Here is a 25838-nt window from a genome sequence, read left to right as displayed (position 1 = left end):
TGCTTATGACTCATTCAATGTTGTTCATAATTTATTTTAATCAAACAGCTCTCTGACACTGCTCAGCAAGAGAAGGCTGATTAGTATTGTACTGTCTGACTTTAGTTGATCAGTCAGGCAAATTGGAGCTCTAAAAGAATTGCTCTCAATTAGTACTCACCCTGCAAAAGTAAGCATTGTGTCCAAATGACTTTTTCTGAACATAAGGACAGTGAGCATTACTAGTTAAATTTTCAGTACAATTTTCTATGCTCATGAAGCATTCCAAAATCTTCAGCTCAGTTTTGAAGGGAATCTGCTTGTAATGGAATAGTAACTATTGTTATGCAGACAGGTCAAGTTACTGTGAAGACAGTGTCTCGGCTTTACAATTACAAAGGGTGATATATTGTGGAATTCTGATAGAACATAGACGGTCAGGAAGTGAACTCCTGGAGACTATAAACTGCTAGTTGCAGTTTGTTTGGGTAACCATGAAAATAACATAGAGCAGAGGAGGAGACGTGTGGTTAAAATTGCTGTGCAGAATGAAATATATGAAATGGAGTGCTCCAAGTGAACCTTAAATACATGATACAGATCTATGATTAAAGGTATTACAAAAGTTGTGCTGCCATTTATCAGGATCCAGGTATATACCACCAAAGAAATGATGGTTAGGAGAGAAGGATGAGACTTCAGTTCATCCATTAATGATATGTAGAACTTGGGGTATGCTTTGTGGGAGGTATGAGACACCAACTAGTCATAATAAAATTCTGTACATCATGTTCCAGCTCCTTGTGAAGCAAAATTAAAAAATCATACTGACTTTTTAAAATTTAGTGTTGTATAAAAATCCTTACTGGAATGGGGATTTAATTTTAATACGCCTCTCAAGAACTGAAGAGTGTATCTGCCCAAAAATTCATACTTTTCCCATCAGTTAATGCTGAAAACTGGTGAGGAGTCATAGCTTTGTCTTGTCCCTAGTTATTTTTTCAGTGGATTTCCAGCATTGGTTATCTTGCTAAAATACCATGATAAAAGTTCTCACGGGTGCAGTAATATCATGGTCAACTAATATATTGTTTCTGTTCCACACAGGATGTTCCAGCATTATGTTTTTATTTATATTATTGTGTTTTATCAGTGTAATCACATGTAACATTTTTGCAACTTTCAAATGAAAATTATGCCCAAAAATAAGGTAACAGTTGTGAATGCCCACTGCAACCCATTATACAGATTTTTTTATTTATTGTACAACAATCATTCAATAAATAATGCCCACCCCTCTTCTCTCTCTCTCTCTCTCTCTCTCTCTCTCTCTCTCTCTCTCTCTCTCTCTCTCTCTCTCTCTCTCATAAATAGGAAAGTGCATGTTTTAGGTGCTTCATGTTTTCTGTGCATGTGTGTGAACTTTCAAACACCAGGAACAGCATTATCTATCAAAATGGTGTCTGCACAAGACACTAATTACCAGGTGTGCTTTGAATTCTTCAGTGTGGGAAAATAAACTGTAATGACCATCCATAAACATTTTTTGCAGTGTATGGTAATGATGCAGTATGGTTTAGCAATTGATAATCTTACAGAAAAACCAAAACAGAGCTCCATGAGCGGTCCCATTTGAGGTGTCCTGTCACAGCCACTGCTCCCAACAGAATGAACTGTGCCATTATTGGTACAGACCATAGAATCCCAACTTGAAAATTGGCTCTACAGGTATCAATGAGTCTTAGAAATGCATATGCAGTGGTTCGGATTCTTGGATATTCGAAGGTGTGAGCAAGGCTGGTTCCATGAGTGCTCACAACAGACCACAAGATTCAAAGAAAATGTAATTTTATCTGAAATATTAAAGCAATTTGGGGCCATTGGTGAGGCCTTGTGGAAAGTGGTTGGAAAGTGGTTACGTCGCTTTGAACCAAAAACATAAATTCAGCCACTGGAGTGGCATCATCTGCAATCACCAAGAAAGAAGACATTTAAGAAGTTTCCCTCTGCTGGCAAAGTCATGATGACAGTCTTCTGGGTCATGGATGTGTTGCCAAAAGGTAACCATTAATTCAGAGGCTTAAGTGAACTGAGGAACAGTTTCTGTTGTGTTCATCTGTTGCGTTCAGTCTGACAAGAATAAATAAAGAAATCATGCTAATACATAATACACACCCAAACACAAGTCTCAGAACCCAGGAACATGTCATCAAATTTAGTTGGACATCATTGCCTTTTCCCCTCATAGCCCGGACCTGACACACACTGAATTCCATCTGTTTATGTAATTTAAACGTGGGAAAATATAGAGTACACTTCAAACATGATAATTAAGTCACACAATTAAAAAAAAAGACCTATTGTGAGTATAGAACAATAGCTTTCACATGATGAAGACCAAGTAAGAAGATAGTACACATAAAAGTTGTGTTGTTTCATACAGTCACCATATTGTAACTCTTCATAAAACAAATATATTTTGTGAAAAAAAATTGTGGGGCATTTATTTATTGATGGGTTCTTTTATATTTGATAATCTGAGGAGGAAGTTATACTCTGAGGCACATAAGTGTTCATTACGTTTTACATAGATACAATTACAGTTTTGACCAGTACACTTCATTGTAGAGTGTAGTATATCCTTGTTCAGGAAAGTGGAAAATTTAGTAGCATAGAAATCTTTCTTTTTCTTGTCCATGAATGAAATGATATGATCATTATTTGATTGTTCTCTTACTTTTCTGCCTATGTGCTTATTTTCATTAAGTAAAACATTTTGTGTGCTGTTTCAGGTGGCTTGCTGTCAGATTAGAGATGATTGGCAATTTAATAATACTATTTTCATCACTGTTTGCGGTCTTGGGTCGTGATTCCATAAATGCTGGAATAGTGGGACTGTCTGTCAGCTATGCACTCCAGGTATGCACCTAGCATTATTTTAGGAAATTAACTCTATTCTTTTGTTTACTGATAAAACTAACTTCTGGTGAAATTTTTTAACACCATATGAAAGTGATGTTGTTTGAGCTGCCTCATATGCATGTAATGCAAGGAAAGAAAAAGGAACACAACAATCAGAAAGGATTATCGGCACATGTAAGAAAGCTGTAACCTCTAGATGGAAACAAGTGGGAAGTAGGATTGTACCTAACTAAATAAAAAGCCTTTGATAAAATACAGGATGTATAAAAAATTTTAGGGATTTATTTCAACATTATTACAAAACGTTCATATGAAGATGGGTCCAAAAAATCCTTTGTTAGGGAGGTATGAAAGGAATTCACTCCTGGGTGTGCAGTTTACATCAAATGTGTATTTTTACTCACCTTGGTGTATACAGTTGATCATGGCATTTGTTTTGTTTGGTTATTCTTTGGTCACCAGTAACTTGATAACCAGTTTCTGAACACTTTAATTGGACTAAGGAGATACACCGTATGACCTGCGCGACCAACAGATTTGAATCTTATGTTTTTCTACATTCGGGACTCTAAAGCCCTTGGTGTGTTAAACTCCCATAACCAGTGTCGATGTTGTGATGAAGAATATTTCAAAATGAATTTGACCAAATACACAGTACACAGATAGTTTTGCGCAGAGTGCAGAACATGGTCTCAGGAGAGTCATGGAAGCAGGAGGTGATCACTTCAGGCAATTTCTGTAAATGCAAATGTGTTCCGTTAATGCCTCTTTCTTGCTCCATGAATAATAAAGCTTTTCATAACTCCCTAATAAAGGATTCTGAGACCTGTATGCATGAGAATTTTCCTTCGTCCATGTGAACTTTTGGTAATGTTTTGATGTCAAGAATAAATCCCTCAAGTTTGACTCATTTTCTGTACACCCTGCCAAAAAAAAACCTCAGAGCAAGTATTTTGTTAGAAGGCATACTCCAGACAGTGGAGAAGAAATTTTTCAAAATCTAGGGGTTGAACTGTTTTTTCATACATACATTCTTGACATGCCTGGGAGCAATGCGTTCTAACAAGTATGTGTGCTAAAAACTAACACACAGAATGCCAAAAAACCAGTAGTTCACTTCTCAGTATTACCTTCAACAGTCCAGCACCTCTCAAGAGTACTGTACACAAGTGAATTAACAATTGCTAACTGTCGAGTGGCACAAAAGATTGATCTACGGAGTCAAAGCAACTTGCGGAATTCTCAATGAGCTGTTCAGGATCTGGGGACCCTAAGCTCCTCTCCTCCACTTTACATCAGCTGCTGTGAAAATCAAAGGAGAGAAAAAAGAAACAACAGAACTGAAGACTATGAAATGAATCTTATCGTGGAACAAATGAATGTTTAAATCAGTGTAGTCCTCAACATTTGCTACATGATTCCATTCACAAGTGAATCGTCCAATCAGACATGTCGAAACCTGCCCTGGAATTTTTTATACAGGAAGAATACACAATAGAAATACATGACAAAGTCTGCTAAGATGGACTACTGGAAAAATTATTGCAGAATACTGCTTTGTACAGCCCTTCCCACCTAGCACACAAATAAATAAGTGAGCATAAGCAGTGGTGGCAAGAGTATAACAACACACAGTGGGTGAATCCACTGGAATTTCAAGTACTTGCAGCGTACCAAAAATTTAACATATTATTAACTTGTTTGTATCTATTGGTTAGCATGAATACCTAAACTGTTACAAATATAATCATTACAAAAGTGACTGAGACATGTGGCAACTCATGACATGAGTTTATAGACATCATCTACACTTCAAGCCAGATTTAAATTTGTTGAAATGCAGTAGTAAATGCTCCTAGATCATTTTATAACAGTTTGTGCTAAGTTCTTATAATAATTTTCGAATTTTGTACAGTTTAGTCACAATGGAATAGTTACTTGTTTACAGTAGTCACAAAGATGCATAGTGTCTGTTTAGTGACAAAACAAACATTTTCCTTATGCTAGGCACACCTAACAAACGAAACAAATTTTGGATCAAATGCTGAAAACAACAATCTTGTATTTTTTGCAAAAGGGGGGGGGGGGGGGGGAGAGTGAGAGAGAGAGAGAGGGAGGGAGGGGGAGAGAGAGAGAGACTAAAGCTTCTAAATAGTTCTTTCATACATTTCTGAGTTTAGTTTTAGAGCCTATTTCTTTCTTTCTTGTGATTGTTCCTTCTATGTGTAAACTTCTCATTGAAATTTTATGAACGGAAATTGGTTTATGTGCACAGTGAAATTCAACTTCTTTTCCCTCCTTTGTTTAATCAAAAATTCACGTTTTATTATCACTGATAACTACTGTAGTGGGAAGGTGGTGGCATTCCGGTCTTCTTGCCCAAACAACAGTGCCCTGACTTGTCAGTTATTTTCTGTTTCTTCTAATGTTGCCATATTTATCAAAACGTTAACCCAATGCAAATGATTGTTGAAGAAATTGACTAGAAAATCTCAGTTGTAATTGTCGGGACAATTAGGTGGTGTTGATTGCATACCATGTTCTTCATATTTCATTTTTCCATGTTTCGAGAATGTTAATTGGATTGCATAACTACAAAAATCTAGAAAACACCCCCCCCCTCCCCCACACCCACACAAAATAATCAGGAATTTTATGTGGAAAACACAATGAATATTAATTCATTTTGATTATTTCCACTGTTACTGATTATTGATGCTGTAAAAGGAACTATCTATCTGTTGTTAGTTTACATGTACATCTATAACCACACTCTGCAAACTACTGTGAAGTGCATGGCTAAGGGTGTTTCCCATTGTATCACATATTGTGGTTTCTCCCCATTACATTATTATATGGAGCACAAATGCCTCAGTGCACTTAGAAATTAATGTAATTTAGTCTCTGTACTGCGTGTGGAACTGCATATTAAATGAATTCAAAATTTAAGAGAATTGCAGTTCTCAATAGGTGTGTTCAATAAACTACCAGTTAAGTGAACTTTGATTTCCAAGTTAGTCATGTTGTGTGGTATGTTACATAAACTCAGGCACCTCATCTAAAACTGTGTGCCAACCGTGCTGCACTTGAGCAGTCTGCTCCAACTCCATTGGGGGTAAATGTTTCTCGAGCTGACTGACATCCAATAAAACAGGCAGTTTCCATTATTGTTCTATGCTCTTGCAGACACTCTTAGTGTCACACACTTAGCGACACACTTTGACAGTGTGTTTGCTTGGGATAACCTTGCAATGTGTATATTTTAAAAAAAGCCAAGTTTTGACAGGTGAATTATGCTATTCCCTAATCAGTCGTAAAGACAAGGTATTAATGCAAAATGGGCATAAAGTGGTACTACTTTAAATACCACCTGCACTTGTAAATACACTGCCTGACAAAAACAGTTCAGCACCTAGGAGGGGAGGAGGAGGAGGAGGAGGAGGAGGAGGAAAGAAAATGCAAATTTGTGGATTGAGAGGGTGTGTGATATTCCAATAATTACAAAATGAAATCCAATTTACAAAGAACTTGGCAATATGAACCCGCTTACCAGTATGGCATTGCACTCTTTCTGGCCTAGATGCATGCACTGATTTGGTTGGGAGTGGTGTTATAAAGCCAATGTATCCTCCTGAGGCAAGCTGTCCTGCAATGGTTGTAATTGGTTCATGATATTCTGGGTATTGTCACTGGAATGGAGTTGATGCTCGAGCTGGCACCATCGGTGTTAGATCGGGGACAGATCTGGGGATTTTCCTGGCCATGAGAGTATCTTTAAATCACACAGCCAGTTCATAAAGACAGTAGTATTGTTGGAAGGTGGCCCCACAATACTGTTGTATGAAAGGTAACACATGAGGATCCATGTCCATGATATACTGTTAAGCCATCGGAGATACCTCGGTCAATACCAGCTGTGACCTGAAGTAATATCTGATGGCTTCCCACACAGTGGTGCCAGGAATAATGCTGCTGTGCCACTCCAAAAAATTAGAAGAATAGGGCCTCTCCTCAGTTGGCTGTTGTACTCTCCATTGATGGTCATTTGGCATAGTGCAGTTAATATGATACTAGTCATCAGCAGTTTGTACTTCCCCAACATGGCACCACTCCAGAGACAGCTATTTGTGTTGCGGTAGTAATGGCTGTCTGCACATAGGATGTTAAGTCCTTAGTCCAGCTGCTGCTGGTGTATGACAAGTGTTCTGGGATGAGACGGAATGCTGCAGAGAGTCAGTTGCTTGTTCTTAGATGGCAAGTGCTAATGTGAAGGGGTTATGATGGGCTCAGTGCACAAATGGCAATCCTCCCTTGTGGTAGTCAGATGTGACAGACCGGAACCTTGACAACGAGTATGTCTGTCCTCATGTTCCCATGCAGTCCAACATTGGATCACTGTCACATCAAAGTACCCTACAAATTTGAATTTGCACAATTCGACCAGCCTACCAAATGAAGACCCACAGAGAGACCCCTTTCAAACGTCTCAGCTGCTGGTAACACTGTCTCATGCGAGTACAAGGTATCCCTGTGTCCTTCACAATAGTCATTAAACATCTGATGCAGTTCATGCCTCATACACTGAAGCATGACAGAAACTGGTATAGGCATGTGTATTCAGATGCAGAAATATGTAAACAGGCAGAATATGGCGCCGTGGTCGGCAACGCCTACGTAAGACAAGTGTCTGGTGCAGTAGTTAGATTGGTTACTGCTGCTATGATAGCAGGTTATCAAGATTTAAGTGAGTTTGAACGTGGTGTTACAGTCTGCGCACGAGCGATGAGACATATCATCTCTGAGGTAGTGATGAAGTGGCGATTTTCCTATACGATCATTTCACGAGTGTTCAGGCATCGTGGCGGTTGGAGGAAAATCTTGCAAGAATGGGACCAATGAGAACTGAAAAGAATTGTTTAATGTGGCAGAAGTGCAATCCTTTTGTAAATTGCTTCATATTTCAGAGCTGGGCCATAAAAAAGTATCAATGTGTGAACCATTCAACAAAACATCATCAGTCATCGGAGCCAAAGCTCCACTCGTGTACCCTTGATGACTGGACAATGCAAAGCTTTGCACTGACCCCGGGCCTGTCAGCACTGACATTGAAGTGTTGATGACTGGAAAATGTTGCGTGGTGGACGAGTGTTGTTTGAAATTGTATTGAGTGGATGGACGTGTATCGGTATGGAGACAACCTCATGAATCACTGGATCCTGCATGTCAACAGGGGACTGTTCAAGCCGGCGGAGGCTCTGTAATGGTGTGGGGCATGTGCAGTTGGAATGATATGGGACCCCTTATATGTCTAGATAAGATTCTGACAGGTTACACATACGGAAGCATTCTGTCCGATCACCTGCATCCATTGATGTCCCTTGTGCATTCTGACGGACTTGGGCAATTCCAGCAGGACAATGCGACACTCCCATACATCCAGAATTGCTACAGAGTGGCTCCAGGAACACTATTCTGAGTTTAAACATTTCTGCTGGCCACCAAACTCCTCAGACATGAACATTATTGAGCATATCTGGAATGCCTTACAACGGGCTGTTCAGAAGAGATCCCCACCCCCTCATACTCTTACAGATTTATGGACAGTCCTGCAGGATTCATGGTGTCTGTTCCCTCCAGCAGTACTTCAGACATTAATCTGGTCCATGCCAGGTTGTGTTGTGGCACTTTTGCGTGCTCGCGGCGGCCTACACGGGTATGAGGCAGGTGTACCAGCTTCTTTGGCTCTTTAGTGTACATACCATACCAGGCCTGGTAACAACACTAAACACCAACAGCACAATGCAACACACTCTGGTAGCTGTTTTCCTTGTCGTGCAGAGTTCCAACTCTCAGTCATGCCTATGGTGCGTTCATGTTGGAAATTATATTGACATCCAATCATGTCTTCTGGGTACTTTGTTTGCCAAGGAACTCCCACTGATGCCAGTAAGGAATTTGTGAAACAAACACGATTGAAACGAAACACAGGAATGGAAAATAATCAGTACAATCAGTAACGGTTGATATTTTTCAAATAGGTCAGTTTTGGTCTGTATTTTTGAGTTTTAGTCTGTAAAGTCAGTATTTTATCATGCATTTTTTAAAATTATTATAATGTGAAAAAAATTTGAGGTTGGTAATGTAATGCGTTATGTGTTATATGGATTGAAAAATTAGAAAATACTATTGAGAAGGCTCAGAGTTACTATTTCCATTGATTGTTTGATTGAGTTCTTTATTAATCTATGAAACAATTTACTTCGTGTGGATTTTGTCATTAGCAATGTGGACAAATTAACAGCTTGAAATTTGTTACACACTAATCCACAAGTTTTTTTTACACACACACACACACACACACACACACACACACACACACACACAGTCTTCAATTCAGGAACCTGCTTCTATCCAGGTTCTCCATTACCATGTAAAACAGGTTTCTCATTTTATTAGTATATAGTTTGATGGCATTGCACAATACATTCCGAGTTTTAACTTTATTTTAATGAGTAAATAACTTTATGCACCAGGGCTGGGAATGTTATTCAAATGATGTGAAGTGATTGAAAACATGAAGACATTTGAAAAATCTTAAGATAAGTCTCAAATTTTCAATGTATTAGGCCATTAGAGCAGTAAAGAACGATAGATGTTTCTACTTGAAAGCACATGCAACAATGTTTGGTGAGACAGAGTCCTTCAAAAACAAAATTACCTTCTGCCCATCCTGGATGTAACAGCAGGGTTGCCACAGGTTCTGGAAATCAGGGAATTTCAAACATGTCAGTGAAATCAGGGAAACTTAAAAAAAAAAAAAAAAAAACAACAACACTGGAAAAATCTCATTTTTTGTCTCGGTAGAGGAAATGGTTTGTCTACTGATGTGTCATGCATTGCCACTGGCTGGGTGCAGCTGAGTCCATGTGCTGGTTCCCTACTCTCTTATTACTACTGCTTCTCTCCTTCCTACCATTCCTCTCAGCTTGCAGTCAGTGCTACCACCGCTTCTTGCCACTAGCTTAGAGGCTGCCGAGGAGAGGCAGGGAGACATGAGTAGTAGTTTGTTCGGATCCGATTTCAGAGAATATAGACACAGTGGCCAGGGATGATGGTTGTGTGTGCACGAGTTGTGACTGTGACTGTGTGTGTGTGTGTGTGTGTGTGTGTGTGTGTGTGTGTGTGTGTGTTTCTCATTTTATGACAAAAGTTATGGCTGAAAATTTAGTTATGGGAGTGCGATTGCCATTTCTACGTGCCTATCTGTGGCTCAGCAGTGATCTTTACCGTAAGTTGCTACCTATCCTCCTCATTATTATTGATTTCAGAGTATTTGAACACGTCATCTGTTGCATGGATTGATCACTGTGATCTCATTTCATCAACATATTGTTTGAAGCTTGTGAAAAGCTGGCCACACGAGTGAATTTCCACGATGGGCCAGAACTGCAGGCCATTTCTGCAGGTATCTGTAATGGACCATGCCTGCTGAGCCAAAGCTATTCTGTTCCCTGTAATGTGCAGGCCCTGCAGGGTGTGTGTGCGTGTGTGTGTGTGTGTGTGTGTGCGTGTGTGTGTGTGTGTGTGTGTGTGTGTGTATAATAATGCAGCAAATTTTCATGGTTTATTCATGGACCCAGTACTGCAATGCTCCTCAGCAGGCCATGGGCGATGAATTTCAGGAATTGCGACTGTGTCACCATAAGTACATTGTGCATTGTGGTGTTTTATAGAAATTTTATTTGTTGTAGTACATGTTGGCATTTCAAAAGTAGTTTATATGTAAGCGAGTATGGATGATACGAAGAAGAAAATTGTCAGTTGCTGGGGGTTCGTCCACTATGTACTCGTATTTCTTGAAATAAAAATCACAAATTACCTGTAAAACAATAGATATAACACAGTGGTTAATAACGGACAATAAACAAACATAGCGGAACCAACATTTTATTGGCGGTCACCTTGTGTCGGTTTACACAGTTCTTCCCCACCTTATACACTTCTTTCAAGATGCCTACCTTTTTGGTGGGGTTGTTTGTAGAATCAGTAAAGGTATTTTAAGTCTGTCTTGTTATTCCAAGGAAATGCTTATTTTTGTTAGCAAATGTGTTTTCTTTTATTTAAATAAAATAACATCAGTGGTCTTCATGAAACATGCATTCCATTTAGCTTGCTTTCTCCATTAAAAACAGTCCATTACAAAAGATGTTGATGTTGTTGTTATTTCAGATTTTTGTTCACATCAGGAAATGCTGTGTGCTTGCAATTTTTTTTAGATATTTCCTCTTCTGCACTATTGTTTCTTGTACCATAGCTGCAAAGGGAGATTGCCAACTTACAACTTAACTTCACTTTGATATCTAAAAATTTGTCAGGGACAAGTGCTAAAACTTGTCTGGGAATCAGGGAATTTCACAAGGGGAAACTTGTGGCAACCCTGAACAGTGAAGGTCTGATTTAACCTCCTGGACATACACTATAAATTCGGCTTCATTCTGATGATAAGCTGCTTTTAGGGCACAGATAATCTTGTTCTTGAAAGTGATTAGAAGGACCTTCACTATTCAACCAGCTTATGAAGATATCAAAGGAACATTTCTAGGGAATGCTTACTGGAAGTGTTCCTTCTGAGTTCACCCTTTCAACAACAGAGGCAAGATATTTAGTGTGCGATGCTTTAGCTTCATATCTTAAAAAAGCATTTGGTGGAAGATGTTGCAGGAGCACATTTCTGTCTTTGTTTTTATGACTGCAAATGCAGTTGAAAGAGCTGCAAACTGTGTTAGTCAACCACAGTGTTACTGCACCTGAGGGTGAGAGTGCTTTGGTTGGCTTATCATGAGGCAGCACGTGTTCGAGGTTGGTAACATATGCACAACTGACTAGAAAGCATTGGCAGTGTGATGAGTTTTTCTTTGTCAACACTATACTTGTTTACTGAAATGTCACTACATGTTTCCAATAATGGCAAAGCCCAGTAATATCGTGCTTTAGTAGTGGCTAAATATTGCACTGATTCCAAACAAATGGTTGCTACATTCTTCATTAGTAAAGCCATGGCTGATGATATTCACTCTAATAATATATTATGTTATAATATGCCACTTTCTCGTTCAAAACTATTACTCCTGTAATTCTGTGAGGAAAACAGTTGTGTGATGTTGACACATGTAATATACACACAATCTATAATGCATTCGAAAAAGTGTGAAAATGTTGGACATGATCTTGGTTCTCAAATTTATTTATTTTTTGCACCAAATATATGTTTTGGAAGAGCTTTAAAATAAATGCAGTATGATATGGTACTTCCAGATTTTGGTTTATGAAACATGCCTTCTCTACATGGCCGACATAAGAACAAGCTGAAGAGAGGCTTCTAGAACAACAGTCAGATGTTCTCTTCTGTTTGTGCAATGGCACAGAAGCAAGCTGATGAGTTATTTGAAATACAATGATATTGTCAAAGTGTCAAAATACAAAACTGTGAAAGCGGGAATTGGTGTGTGAAAAAGGCAGATTTCAGGCAGGTGCAGTTTTTTGTTCAACCATGAATAACAAACACACACACTTCTATGGATCGAAACACTTTTATGGATCCAAAAATGCAGTTTAAAAAGAATTGATTTTTTAAACCAAAAGATCATAAACCTCCCCTTAAAGAAGGTAATATTGAACAGGCATTGGACAAAGTGAAAGAAGAAGAAAAGGAGAAAAGACTAATTGTTGACAGATTAATGGGTGATGCAAACAAGTGCTTAAAAGAAAAACTAAATAAAAAGGATTTGGCAGAAATAAGTGTGACCCAAGCATTATTGAAGAGTGACACTAAAGCTAGGAACAAGTGACAGAAAGCAGTTAACAAGCAAAAAAGCAGTGTTACATTTTCTTCTAAGGAGCAAAAACAAATTGAGACTTAATGACCTGATTTTGTAAAGAAACCTACAGGATTTTCCACATTACATCGAAACCTGAAAAGTTATAAACATTTTGTTTGTATTACTCTGCAGTTAAGTTTTTTGTAGTTAGTTATATTTGTGCTGTATGACAGCATGTCAGTGTTACTGAAATGAAGTGCAAAAATTTGAGCCAGTATTTAGTCTGGTTTTCTATGTGCAAATCAGTAGACAGTTTTTGCAAGCAAAAGTGGTCAGCAACTAACAAATTTTAGTCTTAGGTTGCTGTCCATTCCTACAAAGGCAGTGGAATGTAAAACAGCATCTGGTCAGCTTTCTTTATCAAATGGATAAAATGTCTCCATCTGCACCCACATTCTGTTGTCCATGCGAATAATTCATGCATTGAAAGCAAAATCAGTGTTAAGAAAATAAAGCCCATGAACATCAGAGAAGGAAGATCCTATCAGACAGAGACTACTCCAAATTGGAGCTGGACACATGTACCAAGAAAACAGCAAGTCTTGGAATACTTGGAAGGAAAATGAAATGGCTTTCATAAGTCAGTGGAATGTGAAAGGCTTTTAGGATTGCAGAATAAATGAAGCTCTGTGCACAGGGCAAACTCACTGTGTTTGTGTCCAGGATGTATATATTTGAAAAATACCAACAAATCAATGCTGTGAGTGTCACAATATGAAATAAGCAATGATTTTGATGATGACATAGCCAAACGGGTGACTTTGGGACTATTAATGTGCAAAACTCCTGGCAAATTTGACTTACCATCACAGCAAACTCCAGAGCATCCAGGTGTAGAGTATTCAGTTCGCAGAGTACCTGTGTACTGTTAAATAAGGACGACAGTGATGACAAAGCCTGAAGCTTTGTGTACAATTAAAACAAATATGTCATTTAGAATGCACTTGTATGCATGTAGCTCATGTTTTATTGTTGGAAGGTGATGTGGACCCCATTCCCACCTTCAGACATCACTGAAACATTTTCTGTTGTTTGCCTTGTAACAAATCAGCAACCAGTTTTCTGTCCATATGTTTGCTGAAGTTGGAATATTGCCAGAAGGAATGCAATGTCAGTGCTACTTTCCTACTGCCAACACATTTCAGTAATACCATAGCTTCTAAACTGTATCACTGACAAAGAGAATTAACTTGGTTTATTATGCTATGACAATGATAGATAAACATTAACATTTTCTAATGATCAAAAAGAAATCGGAAGTTGTCGATAAACTGGAAGAGGGTGAATGTGCTGTAAAATATTCTCAGCTCATAGGATCTCATGCAGTGACAGGTGAATAAAAATAAAGAAAAAATATAAAATTTCATATCCAAAACTGACAGCGGTGCCACACTGTTACAGCATAAGTGTTGCAAAACTTCAACTTATGAAGAACTAGATGAAGCAATGCACTTGTGATTACAGCAGAAGAGAGCAATGGTCTGGTATTAAAAGAGAAAGCAGGTGAGTTATGTGAAACTCTGAAGGCAGATAGAAAATTTAATGCCTGATCAGGATGGCTTACTTAGTTTAAACATTACTATGGAATTTGAGAAACTGCTTTTCAAGGCAAGATAATTAGAGTTAACAAAGAGACAGCTGATCCTTTTTGCAGTACATTCTTCACTTAAATCAAACAGAACAGCTCTCTCCTGTAACTTATTTACCCATCTGATGAAACTGGACTGTATCAGCCTGGATAGCCATAAGGGTTACCATGTTGGCATGGTTTGGGGAGGTGTGTCAAGCCTTGACCACACAGACCTGGGAGAGTAACAATATGGGCGATGTGATCGCCAGCCTGGATGTGGTTTTAGACAGTTCTCACATCTGCCTATGTGAATAATGGGCTGATACCCATGTCCCACATCAGTTGTACCATTCAGAAACATCTAAACAGGCTTTGCAAACTTTCTTGTGGATAACAAGAAGTGTGGACAGTTGGTGGAGACAAATTCTGTCCCAATAGGCAGAAGGGTGGAGGCAGCAAGAGTATATGGTCACCCTCTACCACCAGCACTGCCAAATCCAATAACAAACATGCTGACACAATGGAGATGAGGGTAAAGCTCGGAAAATGGATGATCAAACTGGACTGTACTGGAAGGGCACACATCTCAGAATGAGGCGAATGCTAACTTTGAGTAATAGAAATACACAGGTAATGTGTACTATCTCTGATCTGCATTAACAGACGTAATTAGGAACTTGCTGTAGTTGCTGTTAGTGTGGGTGCATCACTGGAAATAATGATTTGGTCATAACATAGGTCACTGCACGAGTCTGAAAATATAGAGCCTCTTGGAATCATCCTTAGCCACAGCCTCCATCTGTCTTTGTTCTTAAGATATTTTCAACCCATGCCCTGTGTGTGCTCGGCTGTCACATCACCAAGCATTGAGTTAGTAGAAACCTTTTCATAGAAGCCTTTTATCTCATGAACAGAGTACAAGACACACTTCTCATCACTGTAACATGATCATTCGCAGTCCTTGACATCAGTATTTTCTTGTCTGATCATCCCCCCAGGGGGTCCACAACTCTTTCGTGGATACGTGCGTGGCGAGCACGGGGCCCCGAGCCATTGCAGCCTTCTTTCTCTCCCGGGCTGCATTTCCTTTCCCTTCCCCTCCTTTCCCCTCCATACCCCTTTCCCCTCGCCCTCTCCTCTCCCTGTATTGGTGTCCTTGCTTATGTTGGCCCCGCTATCCTCCTGGTTCTGTTGGTTTTACACTCTGGCTTTGTTGCGTAATCATCTCCTCCTTTTGGCATTCCTTGGTCCCCCTCTGGGGTTTGACCTCCATTCCAAAATTTCTCTTCCGTAGTGTGAGCCATTTGGGGAAGAGCACCTTACCTAGTGTCTCCGACGTGTGCCCTCCTAGTATATTCCACCTTTTCTTCTACGTCGTTGTCTGATGCTAGGGTGCATAGCCAGCACGGTAGCCAGCCCGTGTGGTGGGGTCGCTATGTACCCTTTTGGTTGAGCCCCCTGAACACACAGGGATCACACTTCTGATACCTGAGCTGTGACCTCCTCATGCATGCCTTGGAGTGGTTGCTCGTCATCCTGGAGCATCGGAACTCCCGGCAATGGCCGCCGTGCCAGACGGCCCTTGCTGTGGCTGGGTGGCGCCCGTGAGGAGAGCCCCTGATCGGAGTGGGTGGTATCAGGGCGGACGCTATGCAGATGAAACGCATAAGGGTCCAAACCTCTGGCCGCTCTTCTGCGGCCGTCTCTCTGCGTGGTACTGATTCCTCAAGTGCTGCTTCTCTTGCCCCTTCGGCCTTCCCTTCCGTGGCTACCCCCTGGGAGGAGGGTCAGGCCCGTCGTCTAGGGGCAAAACCTTTCCCCCGTTATCTAGTTTGCACCAGGACTGATGGAGATACTTTCACCAGTGTCAAACCTTTATTCTTTGTGGAACACATTGAAGACAAGTTCGGCGAAGTGGACTCCCTGAGCAAGATGCGGTCGGGTTCATTACTGATAAAAACTGCTTCGGCTGCCCAATCTGCGGCCCTTCGTGCCTGTACCCATCTTGGCACAATTCCCGTGTCCATTACCCCTCACCAGTCTCTAAATATGGTACAAGGTGTGATTTTTCACAGAGACCTCATCCTTCAAACTGATGAGGAACTTCGGGACAATCTCGGACGGCGGGGTGTTCACTTTGTTCGGCGTGTTCAGAAGGGTCCTAAAGATAATCGTATTGATACTGGTGCCTTTATCCTGGCCTTTGAAGGGGATACCCTTCCTGAGAAAGTTAAGATTATGGTCTATCGCTGTGATGTGAAGCCGTACATCCCACCTCCTATGCGGTGTTTTAAGTGCTTGCGTTTTGGCCACATGTCTTCTCGCTGTACCCAGGACCCTCTCTGTGGTGACTGTGGACGTCCACTCCATGAGGGGAGTCCCTGTGTTCCCCCTCCTGTATGTGTAAATTGTCATGGTAGTCATTCTCCACGTTCAGCAGATTGCCCAGTCTATAAGAAAGAAAAAAAGATACAGGAGTATAAGTCTCTTGATCGTTTAAGCTACACAGAGGCCCGTAAGAAATATGCACGATTGCACCCTGTGTCCATGACATCTAGTTACGCCTTGGTTACATCTTCATCCCTTCCTCCCCCTTCCTTACCCCCGTCCCGGACCCCTCTCCTTCCCCCCTCCCCTGCGGCTCCCACACCTTCTCCTCTGGGCGCCGCTCCCCCTCCCCAGCCGGAGAAGTGTCCCACTCCTTCGGCGTCTGCCGGTCAAGGGCGCCTCTCCCGGGATGCCCCTTCCCGGCACCTTCCAGGTCAAAGGTCTGCTGCAGCGCGGCGACCGCGAGAGCCGCGGTCTATCGGCCCCCAGGTCGCCCGGTCTCTTTCTGTTCCTGATCTTGCTGCAGCTGGCTCCATTATGCCACACAGCCCTCCTCGATCTCAGCCTGAAAAGAAGAAGAAACATAAGTCCCGGGACAAAGAGCCTCTGGTGTCACCGGAGGTCCCTTCCCCGGCTTCACAACCGGATTCTGACCTGTCGTTTATGGATGTCGCCCCCTCCTTGTCGGTGACAGGTGGGGACCCGGCGGTATGACTGGATTTAGCGTGTTCAGCCCTCATTTAAACCATCGTTCTGTGGTTCTCCAATGGAATTGTAATGGCTACTATCGTCACCTTCCGGAATTGAAATCCCTTCTTTCGTCCTACTCAGCAGCTTGTGTGGTTCTCCAGGAATCTCATTTGACTGATGCTCACTCACCGACCCTCCGTGGGTTCCGTGTTTTCTGTCGAAATCGGGTCGGACCCTTGCGGGCTTCTGGTGGCGTTTGTACGTTGGTCCGTACAGACATTGCTAGCACGTGGATTCCTCTCCAAACTACATTGGAAGCAGTTGCTGTTAGGGTCCACTTAGACTCTGCAGTCACAGTATGCAATCTTTATCTCCCTCCTGACAGGACTCTTACACCTGCTGCCTTAACCACCCTTCTTCAGCAACTTCCTCCTCCCTTCCTCCTCCTTGGGGATTTTAATGCTCATCATCCTTTGTGGGGCAGTGCCTTTCCATCTAGACGAGGTCTTCTTATCGACCAATTTATTGCAGACCACGACCTGTGCCTTCTTAATGATGGCTCCCCTACTCATTTCAGTGCTGGTCATGGTACTTTTTCTGCCATTGATCTTTCCCTTTCTTCTCCCTCTCTCCTCCCTTCATTACACTGGTCGCCACACGACGACCTTTGTGATAGTGACCATTTCCCGTTGATTATCACGCTCCCTTCCCGCTCCCCGATGGAGAGGTTACCTCGTTGGTCTTTCCACCGCGCCGATTGGCCTCTATATACTGCACAGGTCGAGTTTTCTCCCTCTTTGTCGGGTTGTATTGATGACGTCCTACGTGACGTGTCTGACGCGATTGTTCGCGCTGCTAACCTTGCTGTCCCGCGCTCATCTGGACAATTTCGTCGTCGGCAAGTCCCGTGGTGGAGTACGGCCATTGCCATTGCCATCCGTGATCGCCGTCGAGCTTTGCAACAGTTTAAGAGGCACCCATCTGTAGCCAGCCTTTCTACCTTTAAGCGCCATCACGCTAAAGCCCGTTATTTAATCAAACAGAGCAAGCGGATATGTTGGGAACGATTCGTTTCTTCCCTTGGTTCCACTGTCCCTCTGTCACGGGTATGGGCTACACTTCGCTCTCTCCAAGGTTGCCATCGGCAGTCCACCCTCCCAGGCCTTCACCTCCCAGATGGCATTTGTACGGACCCATTAGTTCTCGCAGAACATCTTGCGACCCATTTTGCAGTGGCATCAGCGTCGGCCTCCTATCCAGCTGCTTTCCTTCATCAAAAACAGCAGGCTGAAGCTGTCACCTTATGTTTCACCACTTGTGACTTCGAATCTTACAACGAACCTTTCACTGAATGGGAATTTCTCTCTGCTCTATCTGCTTCTCATGATACGGCTCCTGGCCCAGATTACATTCATAACCAGCTGCTTCAACATCTCAGTGCTCCACAACGGCACCATCTTCTTCGGGTGTTTAACCGTATCTGCCTCCAGGGTGACTTCCCTTCTCAGTGGAGGGATAGTATTGTGGTTCCTGTCCTTAAGCCTGGTCAGAACCCCCTATCTGTTGACAGCTATCGGCCAATTAGTTTGACCAATGTTGGTTGTAAGTTACTTGAACGGCTGGTAGCCCGTCGGCTCACTTGGGTCCTCGAATCTCTGGATCTATTGTCCCCTTACCAGTGTGGCTTTCGAGAGGGACGATCTCCAATCGATCATCTGCTTCGCTTGGAATCCGCAGTTCGGCAGGCTTTTTCCCAGCGCCGCCATTTGGTTGCAGTGTTTTTTGACCTTCGCAAGGCCTATGACACGGCCTGGCGCCATCACATCTTACTAACCCTTCATCAGTGGGGTCTTCGCGGCCCCCTCCCGATTTTCATCCGCCAGTTCCTGATCCATCGGTCATTCAGAGTTCGAGTTGGTACTGCTTTTAGTTCTCCACGGACCCAGGAGACGGGCATCCCACAGGGTTCTGTCTCGAGTGTCCTTCTTTTCCTCATTGCTATCGATGGACTTGTGGCCTCTGTCGGTCCCTTGGTCGCCCCTGCCCTGTATGTGGATGATTTCTGCATTTGGGTTAGTTCCTCCTCGATGCCATCTGCAGAACGGCAGCTCCAGGTGGCTATACGGCGTGCCTCTGCATGGACCCTCTCCCACGGGTTTCAGTTCTCTCCTTTAAAATCGCGGGTGGTCCACTTCTGTCGCCGTACTACGGTCCACCCTGATCCAGAGCTCTATCTCGCTGCACAAAGATTGCCTGTGGTTCCACAGTTTCGTTTCCTAGGTCTTCTTTTCGACAACAAGCTCACTTGGCTGCCCCATATCAGACTCCTGAAGGTAGGATGTTTCCGTAAACTCAATGTCCTTCGCTTCCTTGCCCACTCCTCCTGGGGTGCGGACCGTTCCCTCCTCCTCCGTCTTTATCGTGCTCTAGTTCTGTCACGTTTGGACTATGGTTGTCAAGTTTATGGTTCAGCTGCTCCTTCCACGCTGCACGTGCTGGATCCAGTCCACCATCGTGGTATCCGTTTGGCCACCGGTGCCTTCCCTACTAGCCCTGTTGATAGTCTCCTGGTTGAAGCTGGGATCCCCCCCCCTTTCTGTTCGGCGGTCCCAGCTTCTGGTGTCTTATACCCTTACTATCCGTTCTTCTCCCGCTCATCCTTCCTATTCTATCCTATTCCCAGACCATGGACGTCGTCCGCCTGACTCCCGCCCTCGGGCGGGTTTACCGGTTGGGCTGCGCCTTGCGTCTCTTACCCGTGATTTTCGGCTTCCTTCTTTGTCCTGTCTTCCTCGCTCCCTCCCCTCCACCCCTCCTTGGTTAGTTCCTCGGCCTCGAATTCGGATGGATCTCCGCCGCGGTCCGAAAGATTCCATCCCCCCGGTGGTGTTCCGTTCCTTTTTCCGCCAAATTTTATGGGAGTTTCGGGATGCTGTTGTTTTTTACACTGATGGCTCTAAATCTGCTGATCATGTTGGGTATGCCTTCACGTCCTTTGCTGGAACGGAAAATCATCTACTGCCACCCTCATGTGGGGTGTTTACTGCGGAATTGATGGCAATTTCCTGGGCCCTTACCTTTATTAAACAATCCCAACACAACCGCGTTTTGTTATGTACGGACTCGATGAGTGGCCTTCTTGCTATTGACCGGTGTTTTTCGCGCCATCCCTTGGTCTCTGCCATCCATGACCATCTCGCTGATCTTCACCGTGCTGCTTGTTCCATTGACTTCCTATGGGTCCCGGGCCATGTGGGTATCCCGGGTAATGAGCTCGCTGATCGTTTGGCTGGGGGAGCAGTTACTTACCCCCCGTTTTCTGTAACCCCTCCTGCAGCGGATTTACGGCTTCACATCAAATCCCACTTTGCACAGTCATGGGCCAATTCTTGGGAGGCTACTCCACTGTCTAATAAACTTCGTGCCATTAAGGTGAATACAGGCCCATGGCGTTCTTCCTTTAGCCTCTCCCGCAAGGACTCGACCACACTGTGTCGTCTCCGCATTGGCCATACCAGGCTGACCCATGGTTTCCTTTTGCGTGATGAGCCACCCCCGCTATGTGGTTGTGGAGCCTTCCAGTCAGTGGCCCACATTTTGGTTGAATGCCCCCTTCTTTTGGCTCTGCGTGCTAAGTACAGACTCCCCCACACTTTACCTTTGATGTTGGCTGACGATTCCCGGATGGTCTCTCTGGTTCTAGGTTTCCTCCGGGAGAGTGGTTTTTATTCTCAGTTTTAAAGTTTTTAATCTCCCTCTGGTGTTGGGGCAGGGCGGTGAGTGTTTGGGTGTCTCCCACTGTAGGCAGTGTTCAGAGATTCCCGATTCACCTCCCTGACCGGAATCCTCTTTTCTTTCCCTTTTACTCTGTTTTTACCCCTTCTTTTTAAGGCTTGGTTAGTTTTTCTATTCCCATACGTACTTTCTGCATTATAGCAGTTGTACTTTTTAAGTCACAGGTGGTCTTGCCTATGCTGTTTCAGCATAGTGTTGGGTTCGTTCTCTTGCAACTTCCCTCATTTGTTTTTACTAATGACAACGTGACTGCCCTTTTACGTTTCCCCTTTATCCGTTTTATTTTTCTGACTATACTGAGATGTCCCGTTAGCAGAATGGAGTCTATTTGAAATAAGGGACTGATGACCTTGCTGTTTGGTCCCTTTAACCTCAAACAACCAACCAACCATTGTCTGATCATGTGAATGTTCCTTATTGGTAAGGGTGTGGTCTAATCCCAGTATGGATTTGCCTTCCTGAAATAGCAATGTATGAAAGGAGGCAGAAAAAATGCAACAGAGTATGTAGTACAAATTTGTTAATCTAAGCTGAATCGCATGTATGTAGATTTCACTGCAGAACAATTCTGTGGACTTCTACTTCATGTGAAACAGTATTAACAAACGAGAACTGTAGTTTCCCATCTACTGTTTCAGTCGCATGGAAAAGAATCATTTGATACAAAATGTTATTCACATTTTAGTGCTTTTGCTGCTTCAATAAACTTCAAAATCATTTGACTTCTAAAGAAAAGAAAATGCAATGGTATCTCATGTTCTCATTTTTAATTGTGTTATAATTTTTTGTACAACAATTTTATATGAAGGCTGCCATACCTTTTTTGTAACTTAGGCGTTTTGAATATGTACAGATACTGCTGTGAACTGAAAAAATATTTTTCTGTATGTTGATAAAATATTCTTGTCATCATTACAGGTAACACAAACTCTAAACTGGTTGGTAAGAATGACGTCAGATGTAGAGACAAATATTGTGGCAGTGGAAAGAATAAAAGAATATGGCGAAACTCCTCAGGTATGCTCAAAGATGTCGTACAGCCTGCTCCGATGTTCTGAAACTTGGTCTTGATATAGACTGAAAGATATACTCCTGATTGCAGGAAGCACCGTGGGAAGTACCTGCAACACAACCACCTAATGACTGGCCTTCAAAAGGGGAAGTGCAGTTCAAAGACTACAAAGTGCGCTACAGGGAGGGCCTCGATTTGGTATTGCATGGAATTACATTCAGTGTGTCTGGAGGAGAAAAGGTAAAAATCCCATTTTTCCTATTTGTGAGATATTAATATCTTTAATTTTTACTTTGTAAATTATCCTAACAGATTTATTTATTATGTGGATTTTTTATATTTTAAAAGAAAAGTGTTTGTTAAAATCAGGATCAAGTGAAAAAATTAGCAAGTATTCATTTTCCTGTGACAAAACTTCTGGCAAGACGGAAGTACGCAAACACTTCATTACAGGATTCCTAGCTTTCAGAACAAAGAGTACTTTCTTCAGGGAAGTTCTTCAGAGAAGAAAGAAAAACTTGTTTGGGGGGGGGGGGGGGGGGAGGAAGAAGAGGAGGAGGAGGAGTGGTCTGAATAGAGTGGAATTACGTCACTCACAACATAGGCAAAGTGACCTACCTGTTATGAGAAAAATAGGAGGGAGGGTCCGCCATTCACTGCAGAAGTGACTGCCTCTCCTTCACCAGCCTCAAAGCAGGCACAGTAGTATTAGTTAACTAGTTAGCAGTAGCTCCAATGTTCAGATGTTATGGAGTCCCATAGGGAAATATTGTCCAGGGCTGGAAAGGATTCCAATGAGTATTTGGTGTGTGGGCCAGTGGACGTCATCATAGAAGGGAGGATTTTCTGCCTCTGGCTGTCGAGGATGTAGAGTGCAGTTTTGTCACTGTTCTAGACCATGTCAGAATACCTGTTGCTTGGATTCTGAGGTCACGCCCAGTTCCTACGGGTTGCTAGTGGAAGTGGTGAAGACTGCTGGTCTCATTCGTGGAGTGCAAGCAGAGCTCACAATTTACACCATTGAATCAAGTGTCGATTGGGGTCCTTTGGTTTGGAGTGGAGAGGTGGGGAGGAGGATCTCAGACAGATGCTTCATAGGTTCTGTGAATGTCATGGCAGCAGATTTCTGCACTGGTATCATGGAATGGAGAATTTTTGGACTCCCCTTGATAGGTCCGCAGTGCTGCTACACAAAGGAAGCAGCTGCTCGGGTAGAATAGTACTTGAAGAGTCCACATGGTGATTTCTTAGGCTAGGCTGTTGTTGGAGATCCTCTGATAAATGCTCGCGAGTCGATATGCAGAGAGAAAAATAATTTCATGTACAAAGTAGATGCACTTTGACTATCAGAATTTTAACAATAGACTATTGAAGTATTCGTAACAATTTGCCTAAACTTACTTTACTCCGGATAAGGTGGCACCCTCCAATTATTCTTGGAATCAGGGCTGGCTGAAACCTGAAGTAGAAGGTTACGAAGTATTTAGCCAGGCATTGAACATGTATAAAATAGACAGATTAGAAGCCAATGGAGGGGAGTGTTCATTGCTGTTGACAAAAATTTAGTGCCTATCGAGGTTGAAATGAAGTTATCTGGAAATGAGTAGCAGGCCTAGGTGTCTCCTGTAACAGAAGTGGAATCATTCAAGGAATGTTTACGTGCTGCATACTGCGTGTATTAGTTGGAGGCAACTTCAACCTACAGAGTATAGACTGCTACGTCCATGGATTCACTGCAGGTGATATGGACAGACAGCCTTGTGAAGTTCTTTTGAACACAGTTTTCTAAAAACTGCCTTGAACAACCAATTTCCCAACCCACATGCCATGGAAATATTTTAAACCTTGTAGCTACAAACAGGCCCGACATTATCAACAGTGTCAGTACAGAGACAGGGATGAGTGATCTAGATGTCGTTAGTGTGATGATGGACACTAAAATTAATATATCCATGAAGAAGGCTAGGAAGGTATTTATGCCAGAAAAATGAGCTAAGCAGTTGTTAGTGTCCCATTTAGACGGTGAACGAACATTATTTGGTTCCAATATCATGGATGTAGAGGAATTATGGGCAAAGTTTTAATGGATTGTAAATCTTATTATGAAAAGTATGTGGTAAGTAAGTGGATTGAGAATGGAAAAGATTCTCTGGCATTTAATAATCAAATTCAGAAAATAAATGCACAAAGCATGCAAAAACTTCTGCTGTCATACATTAGTGAAAGATCTTGTTGTGAACCCAAGAAAATTGCAGTAGTACACAAAGTCACTAAGTGGGCTGAAGGCTTCGATCCAGTTTTTCATTAACTGGACTAGGCTGGGAAAAAACAGTGAAAGGGAAGCTGAAGTTTAACATTTCACATTTAAGAAATCATTCATGTAGAAGGATCATGCAAAAATACGGCCATCAGAGTGTTGTGCAGACTCTCGCATGGAGGACATAGAAATAGGATTTCTTGGCACAGAGAAGCAAGTGTAAGAGTTGAAAACAAATAATTCAACAGGTCCAGATGGAATCACAATTTCATTTTACAGAGAGTACTCTGCAGCACTACCTCCATACTTAAAAGCTTATGTCAACAAATCAATACAGATCTAGAAAGCCTCTCTTGTGTGAAACTCTCCATATTCCTAGGAACATTTGACACTATTTAGATTGCATCTAGTTAATTTTGAAGATATGTAAAATGTTACTTAATGAGAGCATAGATTATGTTCCCAACTCTCTGTAACTGAACTGTTAATAATTAATCAATATTTTTGGTTTGTTGATGATGTATGGCAACCTATTTGAGATAGTGAATAAATTTAAATTGCACCAAAATTCTGTGTTAAACCTGTTACATTGTATTTTGTGTGTGACTCTACTCTCAGATATTTTTTTACTGAAACTGTTTCCGTAGAGAGCATAACGAAATGGAATGAGTGCCTCAGGTGTAGTGGGGAAGGTGAATGCTAGACTTGTTTTTATATATATAAAAAAACAAGACTTTGAGTGTTTGGGACCCCCACCAGGTTTAGCTAAAGGAAAACAGTGGGGAAGTGTGCTGCTAGACTTGTCATCAGTAGGTTTGATTGGAACACAAGTTTTATGAAGACATTTTGTGAATTTGTGTGGGAAACGACGTTTTTTTTTGTGAGTCACTGTCACGGAAATGTAGAGAACTTGTATTTGAAGCAGACTACAGAGAGATTCTACTGCCGCCAGTGTTAATATTCATTTTGCATGATAGAAATTAGGGCTCGTACAGATACTTGTAGACAATCATTTTTCCGTGTGCCAGATTGAGACTTGAGCTTGGGACCTTTGCCTTTCGTGGGCAAGTGCTCTACCAACTGAGCTACCCAAGTACAACGCACGCCCTGTCCCCAGAGCTTTACTTCTGCTAGTACCTCGTCTCCTACCTTCCAAACTTAACAGAAGCTCTCCTGCGAACCTTGCAGAACTAGCACTCCTGAAAGAAAGGATATTGCGGAGACATGGCTTAGCCACAGCCTGGGGGATGTTGGTAGAGCACTTGCCCGCAAAAGGCCAAGGTCCTGGTAGAGCACTTGCCCGCGAAAGTCAAAGGTCCCGAGTTCGAGTCTCGGTCGGGCACAGAGTTTTAACCTGCTAGGAAGTTTCATATCAGTGCACACTCCGCCGCAGAGTCAAAATCTCAT

At 42.3% G+C, this 25838-nt stretch overlaps 1 protein-coding gene across 1 annotated transcript in view; it reads left to right on the top strand.

Moving 5' to 3' along the window:
- LOC124619877 (multidrug resistance-associated protein 1) overlaps positions 1-25838 on the top strand; it is a gene marked incomplete in the record, with an annotated part of 365477 nt that overhangs the window by 329616 nt on the left and 10023 nt on the right. The window contains 3 exon segments of the mRNA XM_047146501.1: positions 2772-2898; positions 22081-22179; positions 22265-22414. Of these exon segments, the coding sequence (XP_047002457.1) occupies positions 2772-2898; positions 22081-22179; positions 22265-22414 (376 nt within the window).

The sequence above is a fragment of the Schistocerca americana genome, chromosome 6, assembly GCF_021461395.2.
Source record: "Schistocerca americana isolate TAMUIC-IGC-003095 chromosome 6, iqSchAmer2.1, whole genome shotgun sequence".
Classification (NCBI taxonomy): Eukaryota; Metazoa; Arthropoda; class Insecta; order Orthoptera; family Acrididae; genus Schistocerca; species Schistocerca americana.
The sequence above is the reverse complement of the archived record's forward strand: the minus strand, read 5'-3'. Positions and strand labels throughout refer to the sequence as shown.